The following is a 22,167-nucleotide window of genomic DNA, read 5'->3' as shown; positions in this document are numbered from 1 at the left end:
AGAATGACACACAAAAGGCATCATGCCTCAATGGGTTCATGGGCAAGTTCTTCAAGGAAAAGAACTTTTCTGTTAAACTTAATACAATAGGAAAATCTCCCTAATTAATTTCCCTTATTAATTAATTAATAAGCTAGAGTAATCTTGGTACCAAAACTTAATAAAGACAGCATCCTTTTCACCAAAAACTTATAATCTTATTTGTGATTATAGAAGCAAAACTCTAAGTATAAGCACACTAAATCCAAGAGTACATTAAATAAACCATGACTAAATTCAACAAAGTAGATGAATAAAAAATAAATACAGAAAAAATAAACTGCTTTCCTAATATACTAGCAATAGATTTTAAAATTAAAGGAAAAAGGACAACACTCATAACATTTTAAAAAATCCATCAATACCCAAGAAAAACATTTTTAAGTCAGTGAGACTGATATGAAGAGAATCTCTTAAAACTGAAAACTGTAAAAGAAGGCCTGCTAAGGAAATAGACACAACATAACTGGCTTGGAAAGTTCAATATTGTGAAATCTGTGAATTCTCCCTGAATTAATCCCAACAGGCTATTTTTGAAAACTTGACAAAATTATTCTATATCTCACCTGGAACAATTAATGTGTAAGAACAACCATGAATATTTTGTAAAAGATTAGTAAAGAGGTAATAAATGTATTAAAAGTTATAATAATAAAAATGGCATACTACTGATGTTAGAATAGACAAACATACCAAAGAATAGAAAAGACCATAAACAAATCCAAGTATATGTAATTAAAGATGTCATTTCAAACCAGTGGATAATGAAAAACAATAAATGGTATTAGAATAACTGGGTAATCGTTGGGGAAAGGTGTATAAATGCTGACACCAAAATAAATTCCAGATAAAGATTTAAATGTGAACATGAAACTATAAATGTTCTAGAAAAAATTCAGAGAAATATTTATATAATTATGACTAAAGAAGGCTTTTCTAAGGAAGAAACAAATCTTAAAATCATAAAAGAAATAACTGATAGACCTGACTACTTAAAATGCCAATGTTCCTGTACATCAAACCAAAATAATACATTAAAAACTTTCATGTAACAGAAAGCAAAAAATATAACATGCTATGTTGGTAAGATTATAAGAATCACTTTCATTCAGTTATGGTAAAAGTACAAATGGGCATGACACTTCAGAAGCACAGCTATCCACACAAAAATTTTAAATATGCATTGTTTTGATCTAATATTTCTATTTCTAGTAATTTATTCCAGAAGAACATGAGTACAATTATGACCAATGCAAATGTATGCATGTTCACAACAGGATTATTATTCTAAGAGCAAAATTTGGAAATAAGCTAAATGTCCATTAATAGGAGGGTGGGTAAATAATGACAGTTGAAGAACAGAATACTATACAGTTGACAAAACTGAGGTACAAATATGTCAATTTAACTGGAAAGATATTTGCAATTACAAGAGCATTGTTACATGAGAAAAAAAGCAAGACACAAAGCAATATGAAGAAGACATGACAATCCTAAATGTATATGCTCCTAACAACAGATTTTCAAAATACACACAGCAAAAAAATGCCAAAATTGAAAAGAGAAATAGAAAAATTTATAATTATAGTTGAAAACTTCAGTACACTTCTCTCAGTAACAGAATTAGTGCACAGAAAATGAGCAAAAATAATAATGAAATTAACAACATGAACCAACTGAATCTGACATTTTATAGAACACTCACTCCATCCAACAGCAGCAGAATACACATTCTTCTCAAGTGAACATGTCACCAAGACAGACAATATCCTGAGTGAATAAACCTAAAATTTTTTTGAAGAATTAAAATCATACAAAGTGTTTTCTTTGACCACAGTGGAATTAAACTAGAAATCAATAACAAAAATAATAGTGAAATCTCCAAACAGTTAGAAATTAAACAATGCACTTCTAAATAATTAAAGTTGTTAAAGCAGTGCTTAGGGAGAAAATTATAGCATTAAATGCTTATATTAGAAAAGAAGACTCATCCGCCAGAGGGCAGACAGTAGAAGCAAGAAGAACTACAGTCCAGCAGCCTGGGGAAGAAAAACCACATCCACAGAAACAGAGACAAGATGAAAAGGCAGAGGGCTATGTACCAGATGAAGGAAAAAGATAAAACCCCAGAAAAACAACTAAATGAAGGGGAGATAGGCAACCTTCCAGAAAAAGAATTCAGAATAATGATAGTGAAGATGATCGAGGACTTTGGAAAAAGACTGGAGGCAAAGACCAAGAACATGCAAGAAATGTTTAACAAAGACCTAGAAGAATTAAAGAACAAACAAACAGAGATAAACAATATGATAACTGAAATGAAAACAACACTAGAAGGAATCAATAGCAGAATAACTGAGGCAGAAGAACGGATAAGTGACCTGGAAGACAGAATGGTGGAATTCACTGCTGCAGAACAGACTTAAGAAAAAAGAATGAAAAGAAATGAAGACAGCTTAAGAGACATCTGGGACAAAATTAAACCCAACAACATTCGCATTATAGGGGTCCCAGAAGGAGAAGAGACAGAGAAAGGACTGGAAAAAATATTTGAAGAGATTATAGTCAAAAACTTCCCTAACATGGGAAAGGAAATAGCCATCCAAGTCCAGTAAGCACAGCAAGTCCCATACAGGATAAACCCAAGGAGAAACACGCCAAGACACATATTAATCAAACTGGCAAAAATTAAAGGCAAAGAAAAATTACTGAAAGCAGCAAGGGAAAAACAACAAATAACATACAAGGGAACTCCCATAAGGTTAACAGCTAATTTCTCGGGAGAAACTCTACAAGCCAAAAGGGAGTGGCATGATATACTTAAAGTAATGCAAGAGAAGAACCTACAACCAAGATTACAATACCTGGCAAGGAGCTCATTCAGATTCGATGGAGAAATCAAAAGCTTTACAGACAAGCAAAAGCTCAGACAATTCAGCACCACCAAACCAGCTCTACAACAAATGCTAAAGGAACTTATCTAAGTGGGAAACACAAGAGAAGTAAAGGACCTACCAAAAAAAACCCAAAACAATTAACAAAATGGTAATAGGAACATACATATCGATAACTACCTTAAACGTGAATGGATTAAATGCTCCAACCAAAAGACACAGGCTTGCTGAATGGACACAAAAAAAAAAGACCCATATATATGCTGTCTACAAGAGACCCACTTCAGACCTAGGGACACATACAGACTGAAAGTGAGGGGGTGGAAAAAGATATTCCATGCAAATGGAAATCAAAAGAAACCTGCAGTAGCTATACTCATATCAGATAAAACAGACTTTAAAATAAAGAATGTTACAAGAGACAAGGAAGGACACTGCATAATCATCAAGGGATCAAATCAAGAAGAAGATATAACAATTATAAATATATATGCACCCAACATAGGAGCACCTCAATATATAAGGCAACTGCTAACAGCCATAAAAGGGGAAATTGACAGTAACACAATCATAGTAGGGGACTTCAACACCCCACTTTCACCAATGGACAGATCACCCAAAATGAAAATAAATAAGGAAACAAAAGCTTTAAATGATACGTTAAACAAGACGGACTTAACTGATATTTATAGGACATTCCATCCAAAAACAACAGACTACACATTCTTCTCAAGTGCTCATGGAACATTCTACAGGAGAGATCATATCTTGGGTCACAAGTCAAGCCTTGGTAAATTTAAGAAAATTGAAATTGTATCAACGAACTTCTCCGACCACAACACTATGAGATTAGATATCAATTATAGGAAAAGATCTGTAAAAAATACAAACACATGGAGGCTAAACAATACACTACTTAATAACCAAGTGATCACTGAAGAAATCAAAGAGGAAATAAAAAAAAAAACCTAGAAACAAATGACAATGAGAACACGATGACCCAAAACCTATGGGATGCAGCAAAAGCAGTCCTAAGAGGGAAGTATATAGCAATGCAATCCTACCTCAAGAAACAAGAAACATCTCAAATAAACAACCTAACCTTACACCTAAAGCAATTAGAGAAAGAATAACAAAAAACCCCCCAAAGTTAGCAGAAGGAAAGAAATCATAAAGATCAGATAAGAAGTAAATGAAAAAGAAATGAAAGAAATGAAAGCAAAGATCAATAAAACTAAAACATGGTTCTTTGAGAAGATAAACAAAATGGATAAACCATTAGGCGGACTCATCAAGGAAAAAAGGGAGAAGACTCAAATCAATAGAATTAGAAATGAAAAAGGAGAAGTAACAACTGACACTGCAGAAATAAAAAAGATCATGAGAGATAACTACAAGCAACTCTATACCAATAAAATGGACAACCTGGAAGAAATGGACAAATACAAATGCAAAACCTGCTGAGATTAAACAAGGAAGAAATAGAAAATATGAACAGACCAAACACAAGCACTGGAATTGAAACTATGATTAAAAATCTTCCATCAAACAAAAGCCCAGGACCAGATAGCTTCACAAGCGAATTCTATCAAATATTTAGAGAAGAGCTAACTCCTATCCTTCTCAAATTCTTCCAAGATATAGCAGAGGGAGGAACACTCCCAAACTCATTCTACGAGGCCACCATCACCCTGATACCAAAACAAGAGAAAGATGTCACAGAGAAATAAAACTACAGACCAATATCACTGATGAACATAGATGCAAAAATCCTCAACAAAATACTAGCAAACAGAATCCAACAGCACATTAAAAGGATCATACACCATGATCAAGTGGGGTTTATTCCAGGAATGCAAGGATTCTTCAATATACGCAAATCAATCAACGTGATACACCATATTAACAAATTGAAGGAGAAAAACCATATGATCATCTCAATAGATGCAGAGAAAGCTTTCGACAAAATTCAACACCCATTTATGATAAAAACCCTGCAGAAACTAGGCAAAGAGGGAACTTTCCTCAACATAATAAAGGCCATATATGACAAACCCACAGATAACATCACCTTCAATGGTGAAAAACTGAAACCATTTCCAGTAATATCAGGAAGCAGACAAGGTTGCCCACTCTCCCCACTCTTATTCAACATATTTTTGGAAGTTTTAGCCACAGCAATCAGAGAAGAAAAGGAAATAAAAGGAATCCAAAGTGGAAAAGAAGAAATTAAAGCTGTCACTGTTTGCAGACGACATGATACTATACATAGAGAATCCTAAAGATGCTACCAGAAAACTACTAGAGCTAATCAAGGAATTTGGTAAAGTAGCAGGACACAAAATTAATGCACAGAAGTCTCTGGCATTCCTATACACTAATGATGAAAAATCTGAAAGTGATATTATGAAAACATTCCCATTTACCACTGCAACAAAAAGAATAAAATAGCTAGGAATATACCTACCTAAGGAGACAAAAGACCTGTATGCAGAAAATTATAAGGCACTGATGAAAGAAATTAAAGATGATACAAATAGATGGATAGATATACTATGTCCTTGGATTGGAAGAATCAACATTGTGAAAATGACTCTACTACCCAAAGCAATCTACAGATTTAATGCAAACCCTATCAAACTACCACTGGTATTTTTCACAGAACTACAACAAAAAAATTTCACAATTTGTATGGAAACACAAAAGACCCTGAATAGCCAAAGCAATCTTGAGAATGAAAAATGGAGCTGGAGGAATCAGCTCCCTGACTTCAGACTATACTACAAAGCTACAGTAATCAAGACAGTATGGTACTGGCACAAAAACAGAAATATAGATCAATGCAACAGGACAGAAAGCCCAGAGATAAACCCACGTACATAAGGTCACATTATCTTTGATAAAGGAGGCAAGAATACACAGTGGAGAAAAGACAGCCTCTTCAATAAATGGTGCTGGGAAAACTGGACAGGGACATGTAAAAGTATGAAATTAGAACACTCCCTAACACCATACACAAAAATAAACTCAAAATGGATTAAATACCTAAATGTAAGGCCAGACACCATCAAACTCATAGAGGAAAACATAGGCAGAACACTCTATGGCATAAATCACAGCAAGATCTTATTTGACCCACCTCCTAGAGAAATGGAAATAAAAACAAACAAAAAAAAGAAATGGGACCTAGTGAAACTTAAAGGCTTTTGCACAGCAAAGGAAACCATAAACAAGACCAAAAGAGAACCCTCAGAATGGGAGAAAATATTTGCAAATGAAGCAACTGACAAAGGATTAATTTCCAAAATTTACAAGCAGCTCATGCAGCTCAATATCAAAAAAACAAACAACCCAATCCAAAAATGGGCTGAAGACCTAAATAGACATTTATCCAAAGAAGATATACAGACTGCCAACAAACACATGAAAGAATGCTCAACATCACTGATCGTTGGAGAAGTGCGAATCAAAACTACAATGAGATATGATCTTACACCAGTCAGAATGGCCATCGTCAAAAAATCTAGAAACAATAAATGCTGGAAAGGGTGTGGAAAAAAGGGAACACTCTTGCACTGCTGGTGGAAATGTGAATTGGTACAGCCACTATGGAGAACAGTATGGAGGTTCCTTTAAAAACTACAAATAGAACTACCATATGACCCAGCGATTCCACTACTGGGCATACACCCTGAAAAAACCATAATTCAAAGAGTCATGTACCAAAATGTTCATTGCAGCACTATTTACAATAGCCAGGAGATGGAAACAACCTAAGTGTCCATCATCGGATGAATGGATAAAGAAGATGTGGTACATATATACAATGGAATATTACTCAGCCATAAAAAGAAACGAAGTTGAGTTATTTGTAGTGAGGTGGATGGACCTAGAGTCTGTCATACACAGTGAAGTAGGTCAGAAAGAGAAAGACAAATACAGTATGCTCACACATATATATGGAATTTAAGAAAAAAATGTCATGTAGGACCCAGGGGTAAGACAGGAATAAAGACACAGACCTACTAGAGAATGGACTTGAGGATATGGGGAGGGGGAAGGGTAAGCTGTGACAAACGGGAAAGAGGCATGGACATACATACACTACCAAACGTAAGGTAGATAGCTAGTGGGAAGCAGCCGCATAGCACAGGGAGATCAGTTCGGTGCTTTGTGACCGCCTGGAGGGGTGGGATAGGGAGGGTGGGAGGGAGGGAGACGCAAGAGGGAAGGGATGTGGGAACAGATGTATATGTATGACTGACTCACTTTGTTATAAAGCAGAAACTAATAAAAAAAATACTTGCCATAAGAGTCAAGTGAAGAAAAATAAAAATAAAAAATAAATGAAAAAAATAATAATAAAGTCTATTTTGTCTGATATGAGAATTGCTACTCCAGCTTTCTTTTGATTTCCATTTGCATGGAATATCTTTTTCCATCCCCTCACTTTCAGTGTGTATCTCTCCCTAGGTCTGAAGTGGGTCTCTTGTAGACAGCCTATATAGGGATCTTGCTTTTGTATGCATTCCAGCAGTCTATGTCTTTTGGTGGGAGCATTTAATCCATTTACCTTTAAGGTAGTTATCAATATGTATGTTCCTATTACTGTTTTCTTAATTGTTTCAGGTTTGTTCTTGTAGGTCTTCTCCTTCTCTTCTGTGTCCTGCCTAGAGAAGTTCCTTTAGTATTTGTTGTAAAGCTGGTTTGGTGGTGCTGAATTCTCTTAGCTTTTGCTTGTCTGTAAAGGTGTTAATTTCTCTGTCGAATCTGAATGAAATCCTTGCTGGGTAGAGTAATCTTGGTTGTAGGTTTTTCCCTTTCATCACTTTAAATGTGTCCTGCCACTCCCTTCTGGCTTGCAGAGTTTCTGCTGAAAGATCAACTGTTAACCTTATGGGGATTCCCTTGTATATTATTTTTTGCTCTTCCCTTGCTGCTTTTAATATTTTTATTTTGTATATAATTTTTGATAGTTTTATTAATATGTGTCTTGGCATGTCTCTGCTTGGATTTATCCTGTATGGGATTCTCTGCACTTCGTAGACATGATTGACTATTTCTTTTCCCATGTTAGGGAAGTTTTCAACTATAATCTCTTCAAATATTTTCTCCGTCCCTTTCTTTTTTCTCTTCTTCTTCTGGGACCCCTATAATTCAAATGTTGGTGCATTTAATGTTGTCCCAGAGGTCTCTGAGATTGTCCTCAATTCTTTTCATTCTTTTTTCTTTATTCTGCTCTGCTGTAGTTATTTCCTCTATTTTATCTTCCAGGTCACTTATCCGTTCTTCTGCCTCAGTTATTCTGCTATTGATCCCTTCTAGAGAATTTTTAATTTCATTTATTTTGTTGTTCATCATTGTTTGCTCTTTAGTTCTTCCAGAAAGAACTAAAGAACCAGAAAAAGACAGTACAAAAATATTTTTAAAAAGAACACTACAGGGCTTCCCTGGTGGCGCAGTGGTTGAGAGTCCGCCTGCCGATGCAGGGGACACGGGCTCGTGCCCCGGTCTGGGAGGGTCCCACATGCCACGGAGCGGCTGGGCCCGTGCGCGTCCGGAGCCTGTGCTCCACAGCGGGAGAGGCCACAACAGTGAGAGGCCCACGTACCACAAAAACAAAAAACAAAACAAAAAGAACACTACAGACCAACATCCATCATAAACACAGATGCAAAAATCCTCAACAAAATATTAGCATATAAGATTTGCAATATATAAGAATAATACGCCAGAACCAAGTGGAGTTTATCCCAGGAATATGAGCCTGCTTCAATATTTAAAAATCAATATAATCCACCACATCAATAGGCTAAAGCCAAAAAAATAAATCAATAGATGCAGGAAAAAAGCATTTGACAAATTTAACATTGTCATGATAAATATATATCACCAAACTAAGAATGGAAAGTAAATTTCTCAACCTGATCAAAGGTAGCGGCAAAAACTCTACAGTTAAGATCATACTAATGGTGAAAGATTAACTGCTTTATTCCGAAGATCAGGGACAAGGCAAGGCTGTCCACTCTTACTGATCCTATCAACATCATAATGAAGTCCTGCACAGTGCAATAAAACACAAAAATGAAGTTAAATGTATACAGACTAGAAATGGATCAAACTGTCTCCATTTGTAAATGACATAATTGTCTATGTAGATAACTTCAAGAAATCTACCAAAAAAAGAACTCCTAAGATTTAATAAGTGAGTTTTAGCAAGATCATAGAATACAAGGTCAACACACAAATATCAATATTTCATATTGGCGCCGTACAAATGGAAACCAAAAAAAATGTTTAAATACCATTTACAATAGCTACAAAAAAAGAAAATATTTGGGTATAAATCTAACAAAACATGTACAGGATCTGTATGGTTCTTTATAAAAAATCAAAGAAAATCTAAATACATGAGAGACATACTACATTCATGGTTCATGGGTTGCAAGATTCAACACAGAAAAAAATGTTGATTCTATTCAAATTCACCTATAGATGTGTATTGGGGGTCCCCAAGACCACTCCCAGGTACAATGATTCCTAGGATGACTCACAGGACTCAGCACATAGTCACACTCATGGCTATGAGTTATTATAGCAAAAGATACAAAGCAAAGAGAAAAGGAGCATGGGCAAAAATTGGTGAAAACCAGAAGCAAGCTTCCAAGAGTCCTATTCCTGCAGAGTCTCTCAGGATGAAGTTAATTCCTCCAGCAATAAGATGGAACAATACGTGTAAAGTGTTGTGTAACAGGGAAGCTCATTAATGACTCAGTGCCTAACATTTTACTGGGAGCTGGTCACATAAACACTCTGCCTAACATGGACCAAAATTCCAGACTCGCAGAAGGAAAGCAGGTGTTCAGAATAAACCATATTGTTTGCACAAAGAGTTTAGGCACAGTTATCATTAGGGGAGAATTTTACAGCAGTGTAGGGAACTGCTTACCAATCAAGTTCCCAGATGCCAGCCAAAGGGCAACCTTGCAAACAGGCCTTTCTAAGGCTAGCAGCATCATGCCTGTTATGTTAACTCTTTTCTGCACAAGATGTAATTCAATTCCAATCAAACCCTCAGCAGGATTTTTTAGTAGATATAGACAAACTGATTCTAAAATTTGTCTAGAAAGGCTAAGACACTAGAATAGCTAAAACAATTTTGAAAAAAAAAGACAGAATAGAGTTGGAAGCATCATGTTACCTCGTTTTAAGACTTACTATAAAACTACAGAAATAAAGGCTGTGATACTGGCAAAGGGATAGACACAGATCAATGAAACAGAATATTAAAAAAAAGTATAGAAATAGACCCACACAAATAAGGCAAACAGATTTTTGGCAAAGGTGCAAAAGCAATTTAGTGGAGAAAGTATATTTTTCCACAAATGGTATTAGAACAATTAGACATCCATATGCAAAACAATGAAACTTGACTTCAAAACCTGCATACCTTATACAAAAATTAACTCAAAATGGATTATAGATTTAATGTTAAAGCTATAAAACTTTTAGATAAAATACGGGAGAAAATATTCATGACCTAGGTTTAAGCAGAGTTCTTAGACATGACACAAAAATTGCAATCCATAAAGAAAACATTGAAAAACTGGACTATCAAAATTAGAAATTTTTGCTCTGTGAAAGACACAGATAAAAGAATCAAAAGACTACAGACTGGTAGGATATGTTTGTAAATCACACATCCAACAAAGGATTTGTATCCAGAACATGTAAAGAACTCTCATAACTTGACACAGAAAATAAACTACCCAATTTAAAACTGGGCAAAAGACACAGACACTTCATCAAAGAGGATATACAGATGACAAGTATGATGTTCAACATCATTGGCAAATGCAAATTAGAACTATGGTGAGATTCCTCTACACATCTATATGGCTAAAGTTTAAAAAAAAAAAAAAACAGTACCCAGTGCTGACCAGGAATGCAGAGCAGCTAGAACTCTCATATATTGCAGGTGAGAGTGCAAGATGATACAGTCACTCTGTAGCACTTTCTCATTAAGTTAAACATACGTTTATCATATGACACAGCAATCCCACTCCTGGGTATTGATGTTAGGAATGAAAACTTATATTCACATAAAACGCTTTAAATTAATGTTTATAGATGTTCTTTTCACAGTCTCAGAAACTGGAAACAACCCAAATGACCTTCAATGGGTGAGGGGTTAAACAAACCTTGATACATCCATACCATGGAATACTACTCAGCAATAAAAAGGAATGAACTATTGATACACACAACTTGGACAGATCTCAAGGGAATTATGGTGAGTGATAAAAGTCAATCTCAAAATGTTACAAAGGTCAAAAAGAGAAAAACAAATACCATATGCTAACACATATATATGGAATCTTAAAAAAAAAATGGTTCTGAAGAACCTAGGGCTAGGACAGGAATAAAGATGCAGACATAAAGAATGGACTTGACACGGGGAGGGGGAAGGGTAAGCTGAGACGAAGTGAGAGAGTGGCACTGACATATATACACTACCAAATGTAAAACAGATAACTAGTGGGAAGCAGCTGCATCACACAGGGAGATCAGCTCGATGTTTCGTGACCACCTAGAGGGGTGGGATAGGGAGCGTGGGAGGGAGATGCAAAAGGGAGGGCATATGGGGATATATGTATACATATAGCTGATTCACTTTGTTTTACAGCAGCAACTAACACAACAATGTAAAGCAATTATACTCCAATAAAGATGTAAAAAAAAAAAGCGGGGGATAATAAACACACAAATGTTAACACTGTTTGTAGGTTATGGGATCATAAGTAATTATAATTTCTTACTTTGCTATAATAATTGTGAATTTTGTGCAATAAAATAATAACAGCTTTTTTAAAAAAAAGATTCAGTTCATCATTCCTGCTGCTAGAGATATTTTATCTGTTATCCATTTATTTCCTATCCTTACTCCCAGTTTCATGCCATCTGTGAATTTGATGAGATAATCTTCCCTGTTCTCATCTACATCACTTATAAAAATATTGATCAGAACAAAGTCCACTGGCAGTCTACTAGAAGTCTATTTCTTGCTTGGTAATGATCAGCAGTCTTTGTGATCAATTTTACTTATTTAATATTTACTCACATTCTACTCTTACCTAATTTACTATTTTGCATCATTTCCATAAGATGACATTTTCATGCTTTGCTGATGTTCAAATATACCATGTCTACCACATTTCCCTGGTCTGTCACTCCAAAGTGAGCCTGAACCATTACTCTGGTACTTAAAGGATATTAAACTATATTACATTTTCTTCCCAATTATATAGTTAGACTCTGCTGGGCATATACTATGCCTTATATTTCCTTGCAAACTCCACAGCAATCCTTTCAATTCCATTCATTCAACAAATATTTATTGACACCCACTACGTCCAGGTACTATTCTGGGCTGTCCTTTGTTAGTATAAAGTGATAATTAAGTATTCATAACAATATTCTCTCAACATCCAACCCTCAACAAACAGCCATCTGCCCTGTTTGGGGCTACAATGTCCTTCCTATTACCCATCCCATCCAAAGCTTGAGAGACTTTGTCACTAACCCCTATCCAAATCACAAGATATACTTTTACAGGATTTTGAGAATGATTAAACTGCCACACCATCATTGCCTTTTCTAGAAATCTCACTCCTTCCACTGGGTTCTCCGAGTGTCTTATTAATAACATTCTTATAGTACTTAGTATATTCTACTTTGTATTGTTCTTATCTGCCTGCTTGTCTTATCTTGTCCCCTAGGTCATAAGCTCCCTGAGGGCAGGAATCATGGCTTATTCAGCTCTGTAGACCCAGTAAATTTTTACTACGTTTGGGACCCGGCAATGCTGAATGAATAATTGATAAAGAGAATAGCAGCCCCTTAAGGTAGCAGTTGTCAGGCTTACCTGCACCTCCACCAACCAGTCCACGAGAATGGCCCTCATGTCACTGTTGATATCATTCTGCCTGGTCATGTATTTTTTAAGTATGAACTTTTCCTGGCAGCAAGAAGAAAGAAGTGTTAACAAATAAACTCTTCTTGTAGTTCAAAAATCGTAACTTGGGAAAAAATATTTGCAACTAATATCTCAGAAAAAAAATTGTAACCTAACATAAGTAATTTCCTCAGGGTTCTAAATCATTATTTTCAGCTGGTATCAGATAGGGGCAGATAAAAGTATCCTTTTCCAGACAAGTTTCTGTTATCCTTAGGAAATGGACACACATGATATTTAAGTGTCAGGGTAGATATGGAGGAGTCCAGGAGAATATGGAATATGGGCAGGAATACACCTATGACTATAGATGAATACCAAAGAGATTCTGCCCCTTCTTTGCAATTCAGTCTAAAGCACAATACCAGGCTGTGTAGAGGAGTCCTTCTCAAACTTTAACATGCATATGTGAAAGATACTTGGGGATCTTTAAAATTCACATTCTAATTTAGAAGGTCTGGGGTGAGGCTAGGTTTCTGCATTTCTTTTTTTAAATTTAATTCTATTTATTTTTTATACAGCACGTTCTTATTAGTTATTGATTTTATACATATTAGTGTATATATGTCAATCCCAATCTCCCATAAGATCCTCAAGTGAAACCAATACTGCTGAGCTAAGGCCTGCACTTTTAGTATAGTAAAATTATCTCTTGCTTCCTCCAAGGTATACTAGAAAAAGTACAGGCTCTGGAGTCAGTTAATCTATTGCTGTGTCTCTAGAGAGAAGATGAGATATTCATCCTTCCTCTTATGCATGGCCTGCTAAAATTCTAGTTAGTAGATAACCTTGGTCCCATCTGTTCCACTGAGAGACAGAAGAAAATTTGGAATTGATGAATATTAGTGGTAAAAAAGACTGGCAGATTTCAAAGGAGAAAGAAAATTTCACCAGGCTGGAGAGCTGGAATAAAAGGTCTGGTTTTACATATGATGCCAGAAACTTGCATAGAGAAGGGAAAAGATCCCTAAGAGCAGTCACTCAGAAAGAGCCCGCTTGACAATTTTTGTGTCTGAGATTACCTCCTCAGCAATTAGAGGTGTAGGCTTATGGTCTCCAAGGTAATTAGACTTTAGTTCATATCCCAGATCTACCACATACTATTTGTGTTGACTGAGCAGTTTCCCCCAACTATGAAAAGGAGATAATAATACCTACCATCATGAAGTTATTGGGAAAATTAAACAAGATAATGTTTATAAATCCCTTAGCACAATACTTAACTCATAGTATGCTACCAGTAGATGTCAGTTGCTGCTATTATTGTTTTCATCATCATTATTACCTCCCCTTTAAACTTGCAATTGAAGGATGTGTGATGAGAAAATGAGAACTGGAAATCATTGCCCTTTACCCTCACCACCTACACACCTCTCTCTCCTTCATGTAACTGAAGATATCCTTAGCATATATTGAGTTGAAAACTGGATCACTGTGGTCCTTGTCAATATCCTCCAGTGGGGTCATCTGCTTGGAAATCACCAGAAAGACATATTAAGAGAAAGATTCCAAGAAAAGCTTAGCACACGTACATAAAAAATGACTCTTTTCTTCCCACTGTCATCTTCTCCTAAGGTTCCTCAAGGCTTATATGTCCTGGGCCATAACAGAGCACCCCTTGGCCCTGTAATCCTCATACTGTTGAGTAACCAAGAAATGCTTAGTCCTCCTGTACACACCTGCTCTGCCCTAAGAACCAGACACTATTTTTACAGGTAAGCTCAAGATTCTCCAAGAAAGACATTCTTGTCTTACTCTTTCAAATTATGTCACCTGTCTTCTTAGGTCCCTTGTTATGTCTCAGTGCTTTGATCTGGCCCAGTTCATCTTCTTGTTAGCCTTTTCCTCCCTTCTACACCTTTAACCAGGTTGTTCTGCCTACAAGAGGGGTCTTTCTTCTCCTGCTTGCCAAATCTCATCCCTTAGTCCTTCCAATTTACAACTTAAAGACCATCTTCCTTGGAAGATGCCTCTGTGAACTTAACCCATCTTTAGCTAAGGTCCAATGTAATGCAGATTGCAATTACTAAGAAAGGCAATTTCCTGAAAGAAATTGTCTAACCACTACTGAAAGGCGTATATATACATACATACATACACACACACACACACACACACACACACACATACATATATATATTTACACACACACAGTATTCCAGACCCTTGGGGGTATTCCTGGAATAAATACTTTCTAATTGCTCAGGTACATCACTATGCTAATCACGAAGTCAAGAGATTCTACAAGGCCAACTTGATTTAATACCAATTGCTTAGGAAGGCAAAAAAAATCTCTTTGCTAGCAGCCACCTCCAGGACAACAAAGAACACTTCATCTAATTTAATAAGAAAGAAAGCAGAATACCTCCTTCTCTGATCTCTTGTCCTGAGATGAGAAAGGTTCACTGGAACTGGATTCACAAGTACTGGACTGGCTTGTGGTACTGAACTTGCCCACACTGGACATGGTGACAGTGCTGGACAAGCCTGTTCTAGAGTCGGGGGCAATGGTGGACACATGTGGGCTGGTTTCAACTTGGAGGATGATGAAATCTTTGAGAAACGTGTCTTCTTTGTGAGTGAGATTCTTTTGCAAGGCCAATGGCTCCTTGGAAGACAAGTCTTTCTCACTGCTGGGCTTCTCCTGCAAGGCCAAGGGCTCCTTCAGGATAGCCTCCTCCTCAATTGTGGGATTCTCCTGCAAGGCCAAGGCCTCCTCAAAGAGGGTCTCTTTCTCACTCGTGGGCTTCTCCTGCAAGGCCAAGGACTCCCTCAAGATGATTTCCTTCTCAATGCTGGGCTTCTCCTGCAAGGCCTGTGGCTGCTTAATAAGGGACTCCTCTTCACTGGTGATGTTTTCTTGCAAAGCCAACTGCTTTTTCAAGAGGAACACCTCCCCCTGAGCAGTGGGCTTCTTCTTTAAAGATAATTGCCCCTCTATGCTCACTGCCACCTCAGGGGAGAGCTCTTCCTTCAGAACCAATGGTTTCTTGAAAAGAAACTCCTCTTCAGTGGTGCTTTTGTCCTGCAAAGCCAACAGTGCCTTCAAGGAGTCCTCTTTGTTATCAGTCTTCTTCTGCAAGGCAAAAGACTTCCTGCAGAGGGGCTCATCTTTGTTGGTAGGTTTAACATGCAATAAAAATAGCTCCTGAAAGGGGAATTCCTCCTCAGTGGTAGACGTCTCCTCCAAGGTCAGTGGCTCCTTAATATATGATTCTTCTTCAGTGGTGATATTCTCCTGCAAGGCCAATGGCTTCTTTGAGAAGGACACCTCTTGCACAGTGGTGTGTCTCTCTTTCAGTACAGATGGATCCTGGAAGAGGAACTCCTCTTCAGTTGTAGACTTTTTTTTAAAGGGCAACGGCTCCTTAAAGAGTGATTCCTCTTCAGAGGTAGTCTTCTCTATGACCAGTGGCTTCTTTAAGAGGAACGTCTTCCCCTGAGTGATTTGCCTCTTTTTTAAAGATACCGGTGTCTTGGTAAGAATTGCCTCATCAGTTGAAGACTTCTTCCTAAATGACATTGGCTCCATAAAGGAGGAGTCCTCACCTTCACCAATCATATTCTGCAAGTCCAACTGTTCTTGGAAGATAGGCATCATCATTTGAGTGGTACACTTTTTCTTCTTTAAAGATAATGACTCCTTGGTAGAGACTGCCACATCTGTGGTATGTTTCTTCCTAAATGACACTGGCTCCATAAGAAATTCATCTTTACTGTCTATATTCTCCTGCAATGGCCATAGCTTCTTCAAGAGGGCCACATCCCCCTGAATGGTGTGCTTCTCTTGCAGTGCAGATGGTTTCTTCAAGGGGGACTCCGCCTCAGTGGTAGGCTTTTTTTTAAAGGATAATGGATCCTTAATGAGTGACTTCTCTTCAGAAATGGTCTGCGATACTAGTGGCTTGGTCAAACAGGACATCTTACCCTGACTGGTACACTTCTTCTTTAAAGATAACAGCTTATTAGAGGAGGTTGCCTCCTCAATGGTACGCTTCTTGTTAAAAGTCAAAGGCTCCCTTAAAAGGGACTCCTCCTCAGTTGGAGTCTTTTGCGAGACCAATGGCTTCTCCAAGATGGACACCTCCTCCTGAGTGGTGTGCCTCTCCTGCAATGCTGATGGCTCTTGGAAAAGGGACTCCTTAGTGGTAGGCTTCTTCTTAAGGGATAACGTATCCTTAATGAGTGACTTCTCTTCAGAGGTGGTCTCCTGTAATACTAGTGGCTTCTTCAAGCGGTACCTCTTCCCCCAAGTGGTACGCTTCTTCTTTAAAGGTAATGACTTCTTGGAAAGGGTTGCCTCCTTAGTAGTATGCTTCTTCCTCAAGGAAATTGGCTCCATAAGAAATTCATCTTCACCATCCTTTTTCTCCTGCAATGCCCCTGGCTTCTTCAAAAGGGTAACCTCCCCACCAGTGGTGTGCTTCTCTTGCGACACAGATAGCTCCTGGAAGAGGGACTCCTCCTTAGTAGTAGGCTTCTTTTTAAAGGACAATGACTCTTTAATGAATGCCTTCTCTCCAGAGATGGTCTTCTGAAATACTAATGGCTTCTTCAAGTGGGCTATCTTCCCCTGAGTAGTGCACTTCTTCTTTAAAGATAATGGCCTTGTGGTGAGGGTTGTCTCCGCTGTGGTAGGTTGTTTCTTAAAAGCCAATGGTTCCTTAAAGACGGAGTCCTCTTCAGTGTCGATCTTCTCCTGCAAGGCCAATGATTTCTTCAAGATGGACAGTTCTTGTTCAGCGGTGTGCTTCTTTGGCAATGCAGATGGCTCCTGGAAAAGGCACTCCTTCTCAGTGGTAGGTTTTCTCTTAAAAGACAACAGCTCCTTAGCGAGTGACTTCTCTTCAGAGGTGATCTTCTGCAATACTAGTGGCTTCTTCATATAGGACATCTTCCCCTGAGTGGTACACTTTTTCTTTAAAGATAACAGCTCCTTGGTGGTGGTTGCCTCCTCAGTTTTAGGCTTCTTCCTAAAGTTCGTGGGCTCCATAAAGAAAGAATCCTCTTCAACACTGATGTTCTGCAAGGCCAACTCCTCCCTCGTGCAGGACTGCTTCCCCTGATGTGTGTACATATTCTTTAAAGATAATGTACTCTTGTTGATGGCTGCCTTCTCAGTTTTATGCTTCTTCCCAAAAGTCACTGGCACTACAACATCACTGTCAGTCTCCTCCTGCAAGGATAGTGGCTTCTCTAAGAGGGACACCTCTCCCTGATTTGTGCTCTTCTTTAATGACCTCTTGATGAGGATTGTATCCTCAGTAGTGGGTTCCTCTTTTAAAATGAATGGCTTTTTGAAAAGAGATGACTCCTCAGTAGTGGGTGTCTTGGAGCTGGTAGATATCTCCAGAATGTGCGGTTTATCTATAATATTTGGTACCATGGTGGTTGAGACTACTACTGGTGAGAGTTTCAGCTTATTACACCTGTAAAGGAAACAATGTCTGGGTAAGAAGAATGTAGTTCCTAGAATCCTCACCTACCATCTCGTTTTGTCACTCTACTTACTAAATGTATGGAAGTGGAAAGGGCTTCAACCCCAAGAGACTAGAGGGTAAAAATCAATGGGTACCATAGTAAATCAACTAAGTAGCACACGGTATAGTTTCTATGGCCTAGGCCCCCATACTTTTCTAAAAAATTTCCCCTGAAATCCATGTTATTTATGCTTTCTCATATATATTAGCTTTATTTATATACAAAGGCTTTTATTATAATACCACATTGTATGAGTGATTGGCTTATATATGTCTCCCTCACTAGCTGCATTTATTTGTCTTTGTCTATCAGCACTAGGCATCTGATAAAATTCAGGTTGAAATTAATATTGTTTGAAGGCTTATGAGAGAGGATTATAAGAGAGAGGCTTATAAAAGGCTTATAAGAGAAAGTTGGGCTGGTACTTATTGTTCATGGTATCTAACCATATTCCTTTCACTCTAGATTATTCACAAGATGCTTTCCTAGTGGAGATAATAAAAAAGACCAACATAAACATTTGTTCACATGTGTCAGATGCAAAGCTTTGTTTTGAATAGGACTGCATATCCAATCAGAGTGACTAACCTGGTGTGACCAAATATCTGGATGACTAGAAATCAGAATAAGAAAAGGGAGAGAATTAAAGGTAAATACGATCAGCCTGAACAAGAGTAAGTACCTTCAAAAGACTAGATATTATATGATTCCTTTTATATGAAACATCCAGAGGAGACATATCCATAGAGGTATATCCGTAACAGAAAATAGGTTGGTGGTTGCCTGAAGCTGGGAAGGGGTAGGGAGGAGGGTAGAAAGGGACTGGGAAAGAGAAGGGACTATAGGTATGAGTTTCTTTGGGGGAGTGCTGAAAAAGTTCTAAAATTAGATGGTGCTGATGGCTATACAACTCTATAAATATAATTTTTTTAAAAATTACTGAATTGTTAAAAAAAGAAAAGGAAGTGCCTCAAAAGGTTCCATCTGACCAGATAGGTTCCAGGTCCCTCCTGATGAGAACTTTTAGAAGTAGTCTTCAGATAGGCTAGTTATGATAGAGCATGCATTCTGAATCTAGACTGCCTGGATCCAAACCCTGGCTCCTCCATTTACTGGGTGGGTGACCTTGGGCAAGTTAATGCTCTATGCTTCACTTTTTTCACCTGTAAAATGAGGGTCATAATATTACCTCTTCTATAGAATTATTGTAAAGATTTGAGCAATTGATATGCATAAAAACACTTAAAACAAATCATTGTTAGAACAATTACATGCCAATAAATCAGATAATTTAGACAAAATGGACAAGTTCTTAGGGAGGTACAAACTACCAAAACAGACTCAAAAACAGACAATCTGAACAGGCTATAACAAGTAAAGACACTGAATTAATAATCAAAAACTGCCCACAAAGAAAAAATCTAAGCCCAGATGGCTTCACTGATGAATTCTACCAAACATTTAAAGAAGAACTAATACCAATATTACATGAACTCAGGAAGAGGTAAGAATAGTTCCCAAGTCATTCTATGAGGCCAATATTATTCTGATACCAAAAACAAAAACATCAGAAGAAAACTCAAGTCTGATATATCTTATGAACACAGATGCAAAAATCCTCCACAAAATACTAGCAAACCAAATCCAGCAGTATATAAAAGGATTATACACTGTGACCAACTAGGATTTATCCCAGGAATGCAAACTTAGTTTAACACCTGAAAATCAATTCATGTTATCACACCATATTAATGGAATAAAAACGAAAGCTACGGGAGCCGGAGGAAGATGGCGGAAGAGTAAGACGCGGAGATCACCTTCCTCCCCACAGATACATCAGAAATTCATCTACACGTGGAACAACTCCAACAGAACACCTACTGAACGCTGACAGAAGACCTCAGACCCCCCAAAAGGCAAGAAACTCCCCACATACCTGGGTAGGTCAAAAGAAAAAAAGAATAAACAGAGACAATAGGATATGGACGGGACCTGCACCAGTGGGAGGGAGCCGTGAAGGAGGGAAGGTTTCTACACACTACAAGCCCCTTCGAGGGCGGAGACTGCAGGTGGCGGAGGGGGAAAGCTTCGGAGTAGCGGAGGAGAGCACAGCAACAGGGGTGTGGAGGGCAAAGCAGAGAGATTTTGGCACAGAGGATCGGTGCCCTCAGGCACACACCAGCCCGAGAGACTTGTCTGCTCGGCCGCCAGGGCGGGCGGGGCTGGGAGCTGAGGCTCGGGTATCGGCTTTCAGTCGGAGCGCAGGGAGAGGTCTGGGGCTGGCGGCAGGAAGAGACCCTGAAGGGGTTAGTGCTAGCCCGGAGGGAGTCCGGGGAAAGGGTCTGGAGCTACCGGAGAGGCAAGAGACTTTTTTCCCTTTTGTTGCCTGGTGCGCGAGGAGAGGGCATTCCCCTCCCTCCCCTCTGCCTGAGTGAGCCAGAGCCCCCGAATCAGCGGCTCCTTTAAACCCGTCCTGTCTGAGCGAAGAACGGACGCCCTCCGGCGACCTACGCGCAGAGGCGGGGCCAGGTCCAAGGCTGAGACCCGGGAGCTGTGAGAGCAGAGACAGGGAAATCTCTCTGTGCAGCCTCCGAGGCAGCGGATTAAAGCTCCACGGTCCATTTGATGTGCCCTGCGTCTGTGGAGTGCAGGAATGGACAGCGAATCATCCCAAATTGAGGAAGTGGACCTTGAGGACAAGATTTAAGACTTTCCCCCCCTTTTTTTTCCCTCTTTTTACAACGAATTATCTCAAATTAAGGAGGTGGACTTAGCAAGATTTCAGACTTTTCGCCCTTTTCCTCTTTTTACAACGAATTATCCCAAATCGAAGAGGTGGACTTGGAGAGCAAGATTTTTGATTTATCCCCCTGCTCTCTTTTTGTGAATGTGTATGTGTAATCTTCTGTGTAAGATTCTCTCTGTATAGCTTTGCTTCCACCATATGTCCCAGGGTTCTTTCGGTCCGTGTTTTTTTTCAATAATTACTTTTTAATTTTAATAACGCTACTATATTTCATACTTTATTCTATTGTACTTTACCTGCTCTTTCTTTTTTTCCTCCCTTCCCTTCCTCCCTCCCTCCCTCCGCTCCTCCTTTCCTTCTTTCTTTTTCTTTCCTCCATCCCTCCCTCCCTCCCACCCTTCTTCTTTCCACTTTCTTTTTCTTTCCTTCCTCCCTCCCTCCCTCCCTCCTGTCTTTCTTTCTTTCTTTCCTTCCTCCCTCCCTCCCTCTCTTCTTCCATTCACTCTTCCTTTTGCTTTCATTCCTCCCTCCCTCCCTCCTTTCTTTCCTTTCTTTCCATCCTTCCTCCCTCCCTCCTTTCTTTCTTTCTTCCTTCCTTCCTTACTTCCCTTCTTCCTTTCTTTCAATCTCTCTTTCTTTCTTCTACTAATTATTTCTTTCTACTTTTTCTCACTGTTATTCTGAGCCGGGTGGATGAAAGGCTCTTGGTGCTGCAGCCAGGAGTTAGTGCTGTGCCTCTGAAGTGGGAGAGCCAACTTCAGGACACGGGTCCACAAGAGACCTCCCAGCTCCACATAATATCAAGCAGCGAAAATCTCCCAGGGATCTCCATCTCAACACCAGCACCCAGCTTCAGTCAACGACCAGCAAGCTACAGTGCTGGTCACCCTATGCCAAGCAACTAGCAAGGCAGAAACACAACCCCACCCATTAGCAGAGAGGATACCTAAAAACATAATAAGGCCACAGGCACCCCAAAACACACCACCAGA

General features: G+C 38.6%; 1 protein-coding gene across 1 annotated transcript in view; it reads right to left on the bottom strand.

The window, feature by feature from the left end:
* CCNB3 (cyclin B3) overlaps positions 1–22,167 on the bottom strand; it is a gene marked incomplete at its 5' end in the record, with an annotated part of 60,800 nt that overhangs the window by 21,779 nt on the left and 16,854 nt on the right. Inside the window, 3 exon segments of the mRNA XM_079727923.1 lie at positions 12,859–12,951; positions 14,320–14,415; positions 15,314–18,377. Coding sequence (XP_079584049.1) covers positions 12,859–12,951; positions 14,320–14,415; positions 15,314–18,377 — 3,253 coding nt within the window.

This window comes from Hyperoodon ampullatus, assembly GCF_949752795.1.
Source record: "Hyperoodon ampullatus genome assembly, chromosome: X".
Lineage (NCBI taxonomy): Eukaryota > Metazoa > Chordata > Mammalia > Artiodactyla > Ziphiidae > Hyperoodon > Hyperoodon ampullatus.
This window is presented reverse-complemented; position numbering and strand designations above follow the sequence as displayed.